At 42.6% G+C, this 10,000-nt stretch overlaps 1 protein-coding gene across 7 annotated transcripts in view; it reads left to right on the forward strand.

The window, feature by feature from the left end:
• The window catches only part of tns2b (tensin 2b), a 24,725-nt gene that overhangs the window by 10,308 nt on the left and 4,417 nt on the right, over positions 1–10,000 (forward strand). For 5 of the 7 annotated variants that reach the window (XM_047814395.1, XM_027174078.2, XM_047814398.1 and 2 more), the window contains 13 exons: positions 1,510–1,632; positions 1,820–1,884; positions 1,981–2,064; positions 2,162–2,274; positions 3,472–3,532; positions 3,618–3,693; positions 3,780–3,909; positions 4,047–4,112; positions 4,206–4,322; positions 6,835–8,103; positions 8,789–8,882; positions 8,966–9,753; positions 9,841–10,000. The exon at positions 9,841–10,000 is cut by the window's right edge and continues 65 nt beyond it. In XM_047814395.1, coding sequence (XP_047670351.1) covers positions 1,510–1,632; positions 1,820–1,884; positions 1,981–2,064; positions 2,162–2,274; positions 3,472–3,532; positions 3,618–3,693; positions 3,780–3,909; positions 4,047–4,112; positions 4,206–4,322; positions 6,835–8,103; positions 8,789–8,882; positions 8,966–9,753; positions 9,841–10,000 — 3,146 coding nt within the window. The remainder of the gene's footprint in view (positions 1–1,509; positions 1,633–1,819; positions 1,885–1,980; positions 2,065–2,161; positions 2,275–3,471; positions 3,533–3,617; positions 3,694–3,779; positions 3,910–4,046; positions 4,113–4,205; positions 4,323–6,834; positions 8,104–8,788; positions 8,883–8,965; positions 9,754–9,840) is intronic. The other 2 variants (XM_047814396.1, XM_047814400.1) reach the window with 2 other exon arrangements.

Below are 10,000 nucleotides of genomic sequence, written 5' to 3' on the forward strand. Positions count from 1 at the left end.
CTAGGGCTTTCGAGCCACATGAACCAAATTCGGATATGTTGTAGATGCTGGTCTGAAGTTTGTTGCTATGACTTTTCTAAGCGATCCGAGGTCCGGTACTTTCGGTACCAAGTCTCAAATTGGCCTTTTTTCCCCCATAGACTCCCATTATAAACTTTGGAGGTTTATAACACGGCAAGCTTTCGAACTATCTACACCAAACTCGACCAGCTCCTTTAGAGTGAGACTCTGAACAAAGGTTTAACTTGGTGTACCGACTGGCCTTTCGGTTGTCCCGCAGCCCCGCCCCCAAAATATGCAAAATCAAAAAACCTTTTACAACATGGACATGTGACATATCAAAACACTCAGAACAATGAGAGGAACTTCCTCACAGGTATTCTGATGACGTCACGTGATGTCACGTGAAAACAAAAAAATTTGCACATCATGGACATGTGGCATATCAAAACACTCAGCTCAAGGAGGGGAATTGCGTCACAGGTTTTCAGATGACGTCACATGTTTGTCTCCACTTGACTCCAAATGTTTTGGCACCCTAGTGCTTCACTAGATTTCACAAGTTTTATGTCCACTCGCCTCCAAATGTAACACTGACCCTTATGTCCACTTGCCTCCAAATGTAACACTGACCCTTATGTCCACTTGCCTCCAAAAAGCACCGGCCTTTGCGAATACTTGCCTCTTCAAAGCTAACATCAAAATTTGTTGTGACGTACTTTACAAATCCAGTTTCAAAATGTTGTGTATAATATCCAGCATTTATTTCCTCTGCAGAACCCAGAACATGTGGCATTGTTCATGTTCTGGGTTCTGGAGACGTTTGCACCTCAGTGTTCAGTTTAGAAGCAATGATTCAATTGTTTGACTCATGTTCTATAGTTGAGTTGATTCAGGGAACTTTTCACATGATGTGTTCTCACCCACTGTGTGGTTCTTTAGGCAGGTAGGAAATCAGCGATTACACTCGGGTCTGAGAGCGTTTGAGCGAGATGATCTCCGTCTGCTTTCCAGTAAACTCCAGCGAGAACTTGATTCGACTCTGAATACACTGGAGTTCAGAAAGTGTATCAAACCTGCCAGCATTTTTTTGTTGCTTTGACCTGATGAAGTTGAACCAAAGCACTGTAGAAATACCATGTATTCTGAAGACCAGTAAAATAAAGCTAAATGAGATAATGAAGACCAGATGCACCACATAAAATGTATTGAACTTAGATCATTATCAAATCATTTATTTAGCTCCTATTCCAAGCTAGATGGGATTTTCTACTAGCATTTGGTTAGTGTTTGTTTATGACTCAGCCCCCTATTATCAGTTTCTCACTGCAAATGAAATCAGATTGAATTGGACCAGGGCCTCCTCGCTCAGACCCAAGTGTGATCGATACCTTCTCACCTGCCAAAACACCGCTCTAACATGTGTCTCTTCACCTTCATATGTCTTGAAAATAATCTCAGGTTTGATAATGATCTTTAATAAAGTCACCTTGTACCTGTACCTGTCAGGTTGAGGAGTTTGGTTGGCCGGATCTACATGCCCCGCCCCTGGATAAGATATGCACCGTGTGTAAGACTATGGAAGGCTGGTTGAATTCAGACCCCCACAACGTCGTTGTGCTTCACTGCAAGGTCAGGGGTTAAAGCATTAATGTGTAACTGTAGGACTGCATCTCTATATTGTGGATGGATGAACAGCCTAATGGGATCTGTTAGATGGAATTACTACAAATGACAGTTTTAATAGGAAGCTTTGAAACAATGTGATTATTGCTAGACTTTAAACTGCACCTTTAATAAGGACTTTAAACTTTCTCAGGGGAACCGGGGAAAGACTGGGGTAATAATAGCAGCGTACATGCACTTCAGTAAGATATCAGCCAGGTAAGCGTTTATACACACGCTCATTCATTCAGTCGTATTTGTGTTGTGTTCCTCACTTTACACATTCTCATGATTCTGTGGATGATTCCGTGGCAGGATAGACCACGCTCTCAACACTGTCACCATGAGGAAGTTCTGTGAGGATAAAATCTCCTCGTCTCTACAACCATCTCAGAACAGGTTCGTCACCCAACCGGAGTCTGATTACTGACTCACAGCAGAATTTTGTCTAAAGATTATTTTTCCTTGCACTGGATCTTATTTCTGTCCCATACAGATATATTTATTACTTTTCCGGGCTTCTGTCTGGTGCAATCAAGATAAACAGCTCGTCTCTGCTCCTTCAGCAGGTTCATATACCGGCTATAACCAACTATGAGCCCGGTGAAGGTAATCTCACTTTACAGTATAACACCTCAATAAAACACCTTAAAGGAGCTGTTTGTGACGTTTAGCGCCCTCTTCTGCCAGAAATTGCCATTATAAGTAAAATCCCGAACCCAAAACTTTCACCTAATTAAACTTTATTCTTTTTGGTTAAAAATTAAGTTCCATTAAAAACAGTGTCCACAAGGACATGTTGGTGTCTATTAAACTGTGGACAATTTACAAATTAATGCTTAATGATCAACTTGTGAATACTCTAAATATGATATTCTATTTATATTTTTAAATATTAAAATGTATATCCTAAAAGGTTCAAAGCAAATTATTACAGAATTTCTGCTGACCAGTTAAGAATTTAGATAACTATTTAGATAACTATTAAATATGTATTATTAAAATGATAATTATTATTAAACACAATTAATTAATAGAGTTAAATAGAATTAAATAGAATAATATAATAGAATTAAATCAAGGGGGACACGGTGACTTAGTGGTTAGCACGTTCGCCTCACACCTCCAGGGTCGGGGGTTCGATTCCCACCTCCACCTTGTGTGTGTGGAGTTTGCATGTTCTCCCCGTGCCTCGGGGGTTTCCTCCGGGTACTCCGGTTTCCTCCCCCGGTCCAAAGACATGCATGGTAGGTTGATTGGCATCTCTGGAAAATTGTCCGTAGTGTGTGAGTGAATGAGAGAGAATGTGTGTGTGTGTGTGTGTGTGTGTGTGTGTGTGTGTGTGTGTGTGTGTGTGTGTGTGTGTGTGTGTGTGTGTGTGTGTGTGTGTGCCCTGCGATGAGTTGGCACTCCATCCAGGGTGTATCCTGCCTCGATGCCCGATGACGCCTGAGATAGGCACAGGCTCCACGTGACCCGAGAATAGTTCGGATAAGCGGTAGAGAATGAATGAATAATTAAATCAAGTATAATTGAATTAACCTTTGTTACATTTATTAATTAATTTCTAAAAATTTTCTTTCATATTTATTGCTTAAATTTTTTAAATTCATTATTAATATATAAAAAGATATATTAAAAATTTCTTGCATGTTTACAGTGATATGTCTGCCACCTACAATATAGTCTGTATATTGTTTATGTATTTTTATAGCTTTTATTATGATATAATATCAATATCAATGTAGCATCATGAAAAATATGTTATCGTTCGGATGTCCATGACTGTGGATTTCTCTCTCTCAGTTTATGCACCGTTCCTGAAGATCTATCAGTCTCTGAAACTGGTCTACACCTCAGGAATATAGTGAGTCGAGTGTCGTGGCTTCATTGTTTCAGACCAGTGAGCATTATATCTACAGAAGAACTAAACTTTCTTGTATTTGTTGCAGTGAAACCAATGGCTCCATGAAACAGACGTTGTGCATTAAAATAGAGCCGGCACTACTGTTGAAGGGGGACATCATGGTACCGCACCTCACCACTGTGCAGTGCGTAACCTCATTAAAAATCTGAACATTATAAAGTTGTACGTTTTATCCTCTCATCTCTAGGTGAAGTGTTATCATCGGCGCTCAGGTGTGTGTGAAAGAGAGTGTGTGTTTAGAGTGCAGTTTCATACATGTACAGTTCATGGATCACAGCTTTGGTTTGGAAAGAAAGAGCTGGACCATGCATGCACAGGTGTGTATTTACACACACCTTAAGTATGGAAGTTCAAAAAAACATAAAACCAACCTCCCTCCCACACACACACACACACACACACACACACATTACCTTTCCTATTTCATTATTTATGCTGTTATTGATTCTTTTAGATAAACACTATCCAGCTGATGCGACGGTAGAACTTGTGTTCTCTGGCAGTCCAGCGCAAAAGAGAGGTGCTGATTCTGTCATGTTAACACCCACACTATCCATCATCGGTGTCAATGGTTATACTCAAGCTCTGTTAACGGAAGTGTGTCTGTATTCAGGAGAGGAGATTCAAAAGAAGGACCCTAAGGGGAGTCCACATATCAGCTGCACAGATCCTGTAGTGCGCTGGGACTCGTATGAAAACTTTAATTTTCATCACGAGGACAGTATAGAAGGTGCGTACACACACAATATACACAAACTTGATTGTTTTAGGAGTGTGAAGTATAGTGCCGGATTTAAATAGAGTATCTTGGAACACTGGGCCTGGTAAAGTAACTGCAAAAGTGGGAGGGAGAGGTCAGAGTATCTGTGAAAGTGGTGTACATATCTGAGGTAGCAGGCAGGACATTAGTTAGAGCAGTGGTCCCAAACCCCCGGGGACCACCAAATGGTACCGGGCCGCCCAAGGAACATTAAATGATTTCCATTTTATTTACTGTGGTGTATTTCTCTCGGGTTTGTGCGACTTTCCATGGACGAGAGGTTAACCTGGAGCTGAGAGACGTCACCTAAAGCCGCACCGATACCGCGCATGCGCAAAATATCGCGATATCGGGCCGGGTTTAGGTGACGTCTGGAGCTGAGCGGCTGCAAGCGTTGTAGCTTTGGTGGAGAGAAGGTGTGTATTGTTGTAAACTTTTTCCAGAGAAGACCAGGAGGCATTAACATAACAGCCTTGCTCAGACTTTGAATCAAATGGCCACCTTAAACAATGGGACAAATGGCACAAAGGGACCTTGCCCCTTTCCTTTCATATTAATGAGATACAGGGACCACAAAGACTAATGTAAAGTTTGAATTGAACTAGCCTTGTAAGTTGATTGGGCTTTTATATGATCCACAGAAATATGCTAGAACTAAAAGGAAATAAAACAATGACTTAAAATTATTTTCCCACAGTATCGCTCTTCTCTCTGTTCACCGGTACTTTGTCATGTTTAACAGTGCTTGGTGTACGTGTATATTGTGTTTGCTCAAATTTAACCCACAAATTAGCAAAAATGAGCACGAAACAGACGTCGTTAGAAAGTTAGAAACTTTGCCGGTGTTCTGGATTAAAGTCATGGCGGAACACCCTGAGATTGTCACCACAGCACTTACATCACTATCGTCATGTCCGACATGCTGTCTGTGTGAAGCGGGGATTTCTGCAGTGAAAAAAAGGTTGGGGACCACTGAGTTAGAGTATTCAAGCTAATAGAAAGGAATTTACATGAGTATATGATGTAACAGGTGGAAGTGGTCTGAGTTTCAAAGGTAATGGAAAGGAAGGTCAGTGTATTTGATTGGTCAGACTATCTGAGGTAATAGTCAGAAATAGCACCTTGAGCAATCGGTTGCTCAGTGGCTAAGATGTTGGACTACAGCTCGGAAGGTTGTGAGTGACATAAATATAAATGAGTAGTCAAAGAATGTGCGATAAAGGACAGGAGTATCTGAAACAATAGATGGGAGTGGTCAATGTGTCTGAGGTAAGGAAAAGGAGTGTTTAGGCTATCTGAGGTAATGGGTGCTGTATTGGACAGGGTATCGGCGGTAATGCAGACATAAGTGGTCAGTGTATCTAATATAGCAGACAAGATTGCCCAGAGTATGTAAGGTTTAGAGCGTTTAGAATATCTGTCCATGCAGGTGTAAGCTGTCAGATGCCCCTTTTCCACCGAGGCAGATGAGTGCTGGTTCAGAGCCTAATTTAGAACCAGTTCTTTCTGTTTCGACCGCCAAAGCACCGGCTCCGAACCAGGAAAAGTGGTTCTTAAGTAGCACCAAAACGTTGCTGGTCTAGACTTAAGAACCGCTTGCGTCAGGAGCTGTGGGCGGGGCTGTGGGCGGGGCTACTGTTAGCGCATTTGATAATGTACCTTAAGTATACTAATGTTTAGTACACGTTTGCTTTACCGCGATATGATACATTATCAGCACACATGATAGTAGGTAGCTACATGCTAAGGCTAATTTTTTTTCTGTGTTAACGATAAAATAACATTATGTACTTTATCGATTCCAACCTCCGTTTATACAGATTACACGGAGCCGCACGTATACGTTTTATTCGCCGCGTTTGGATGTTAATGTAGGTTCGCAAAGCCATGAGCATTAACAGTAAAGCAACATCTGCCATTGTTGTTGTGTTTGTGTTTGCCGCTGCTGCGCTAACGTTGCTGGGACATGTGACACGTATGCAGTGACGTCACACTCGGCGCTGTGACGGCTCTCTAGCCGGTGGAAAGGCAAACCGGTTCTTAGAAGGTTCGCCAGTGGAACCAACTTTGAACCAGCACTAGCGCTAGCTCTGAACCAGCACCTGGTTCTTTCCAGTGGAAAAGAGGCAAGAGTCTCTTCTTTGGGTGTGGGTGTTATGAAAGCTAGCAGGAATCATCATAGAAACTGTAGAAATAGGAGGTAGATATAACGTACCTGGGAATGGAAGGCATGGCCAAGGTACCTGGAAAAGCAGGCATGAATGGCCACAGTCTCTATAGGAGTGAGCAGGAGTGGTCTGAGTGTTTGTGTGTGTGATTGGAACTAGTGTCTCTGAAAGTGAATGGGAATAGTCTGCAGGGTCCACAGAATTGGGTGCACATCTGCATAAATTATAGTGCACATCTCTAATTCAATAAATATTACACCATTCTCCATAAGCACCCCTAAAGTCTCTTTACTGTGTCTCTGTTTGGTGCGTAGATATCTGTCACACTCGTGGCCCACTTGACGGCAGTTTGTACGCCCAAGTGAAGAAGCGGCGCATACCTGGCTCTGTTTCAAACAACCCACCAGTCATCAACTCCTCCACTCCCAGTCAATTACCCAATATTAGCTCTGACACAGTTCGTCGTTCCACTCGCTCTGAGCTTGAGGAATCACCACTTTCTTCATCTCATTATCTTCACCAAAGGGAGGACAAAGAAAGAAATGGGCAAAGAGATAAACCAAACGTGAGAGATAAGGATCGAGAGACCGCTATACTAGATGATAACGATTGCTCTCGTCTCCGGGTGGAACGCGCATGCTGCGGTCGTCCTTATTCCCACCCTCATTCATATTTTAATCCTGATTTGTCCAAAACTCATCCTCAAAAACTGCAACCCAAACACTACACATTGCCTTGTACTCGTGCTTCCGCTCTGCCTGTCTGTGAGCCATGTGGGTCTCAGCCGAACTTTCTGTGGGAGAAAGGCCACTGTCAGCATCACTGCACTCGGTCATGTTATACTTACCCCTCACCAGAAACATACAGCTATACTCATTCTCGTTCTTCACACACACTTCCTGTACAAACTCACCTATTCTGTACAGGGGATGCATACCCTCTGCTCCATTACTCTCCTCTAGCCCACAACCATACCCATATTCCACCACCTCAGTCTTCCCACCAATCCCTGCCTTCCAGTCCTTACCATGAGTTACGCTTCAGCTCAACTTCACCTACTTCCTGCAACTGCAGGGACTGCTTGCGCCTGCGGGAGGATCTGTCCCACTCTCTCAGAGGGGGCCAACTTGAAAAGCTCCCTTTGCACAGAGAGCCAGGGTTTGGATATAGACGGGAGGGGGCTGTGCACTGGACAAGAGATGGAGATATGGATTCGCAGGACCCAGACTGCTGGCAGCACAGAACAGTTATGCCACCGATTATGTCATCCTTTGGATATGGACATAGACATTGCCATTCTATCTCTAAACAAGACCATCCAGTAGGTGGAGCAGATCCCCGACAAGACCCTTCGTCAAGTCCATATCCAAGCCCCCACAGCAGTGGATACCATAGCCCCCATCTACCCTGGCCCTGCTCCCCACCACATATTAGAGATAGTCCTGGCTATGCTTCCATGGCTCAGTCTCCAAACTCATCTCCATTAGCTCACACACCTTCCCCAAAAAGGACCAGTCTTTCCCAAAATTACATTCAGATCTCCAACTCTGGAAAAGAGCACAATATCCTTTCCAACCTCACAGGTATGATCTATTGCATTACTACTCAAACAACTCTAAACAAAATTTTGCAGATAGCACATACCATGATTTACCTCATGATTTACCTCATTTTCTCCTATTTTGGTCATTTGCCAACTCCTACGTTAGCCAACTCTCACCTCACCTTATCACATTATAGCTACAGACCAGGATGATAAGGTATTAGACACCCGGCCACAGCATCTTTCTTTAGATGTCACAAGCTGAAGATTTCACTCAGAAGAAAGTATTCAATCTAATAGGGATTGCATGCAACACAGGCTCGATCAAACAACCATGTGGCACAACCATCAACACTCTTGATGTGATGGGGATATATAACGTGAGGCCTTAGCGTTGAACACTAATCTACTGTATTATTGACATTTGAAAGCGTAGTTTTGGTACATTTTCACACTCTCTTCTTTCTCCACTCTCACTCCAACTATCTTATGAACATTAAGAAACATTAATATTTCATTAGAATTTTATTGCTAGCTCAAAGTCATGTCATTTTTTCAAGTTTGGAGTTGCATGAGCAGAAAGTGAGAATTTAATGCGAGAGAGTTACAAAAAGAGTTATTGACCATTTCAGCCTCGAACTTGATTTTTATATATATCACTATTTATTGTAAAATAAGATTATATGTTTTAAATACATGAACTCAACATTTTTCTTCTTTTGCAGAAGTCTCAGATAAACGTTCAAAGATGAATATTCCCCAGGATGTTTCTACAAAGGAAGATGGTAATAATATCGTTTCTCTGCAAGTCCAAAACAGGTACATAACTTATTAATATTCTCTTTTATATGCTGTTGTTTGTGCCTTTATTAATTAGTATTTACCAAATCTGGACTTTACAGTGAAGCACCACCGGTAGACACAGAGGAGTTAGTCAATTGTGATGTTGCACATAGAGATTCTCCTTCTAGCAGCAGTACCTCATCTGAACTCACCAAAGAGCCACAAGTGTCTGAGGCAAAAAATCCAGAAGTCACAGAGTCCACATCCACCCCAATCCTCATAAGTAAACCCAGTGAGCCGAGTCAAGCCTCTGAACCACAAGTCACAGCTTTGGAAGTAGAGTCACTTTTGTCTGTCACTCAGGAACAGGGGAATGCCTCGTTGCCTCCTAAAAATGAAAATATCTCTACATGCTCATCAGAAAGAAACTCCTTGTCTGAACTTCTTTTATTGGGCCCCATTTCTGAGAAACAGAGCCTTACCCCACCAACCGATGGGGTATCATTCCATGAGGATGGAAGTAATAATGATTTGAGAGCTCCCTCCCCAGTGCCGGATGGCTACATCACACCCTTGTTCCCTTTGGCATCAACCAACTACCCCCTGTTGACAGTGCCTCATCTTCCATACACTGGTTACACTGCAATTACCATTCCTTCTTACCCTCCTCAACCACCTCTCCCTGAAAAACAGCGTGTAAGTCCTTTCCAGGATTCATCCACAAGCTCGTCCTCAGTCAGGTCATCCTTAGCATCTTCCACCTCTTCTTTTCAGTTTCCAATTACACTCTTACCTACTGCAGATACCAGGCAAAAAGGGACTCGAGAGCAAGAAACTTGTGTTAGTGCCAAATTTGTGCAGGACACCACCAAGTTCTGGTACAAGCCTGGAATCTCTAGAGATCAAGGTAAGGCAGAACAGACTTTTCTTTATTATAGCCGTGTGTCTTCTTAAAAATGGGTGTAATTAGAATCATTTGTTTTGTGCCCTATAGCAATTGCTGTTTTGAAGGATAAAGATCCAGGCTATTTTCTAATACGGGACAGCAGTTCATTCCAGGGTGCCTATGGGCTGGCTCTTAAAGTGGCCACACCCCCCGCTTATGTCAGCAGCCTTGGCCACACCTCTCACTCACAGGAGCAGCTGGTCAGGCA

This window comes from Tachysurus fulvidraco, chromosome 5, assembly GCF_022655615.1.
Source record: "Tachysurus fulvidraco isolate hzauxx_2018 chromosome 5, HZAU_PFXX_2.0, whole genome shotgun sequence".
Taxonomy (NCBI): domain Eukaryota; kingdom Metazoa; phylum Chordata; class Actinopteri; order Siluriformes; family Bagridae; genus Tachysurus; species Tachysurus fulvidraco.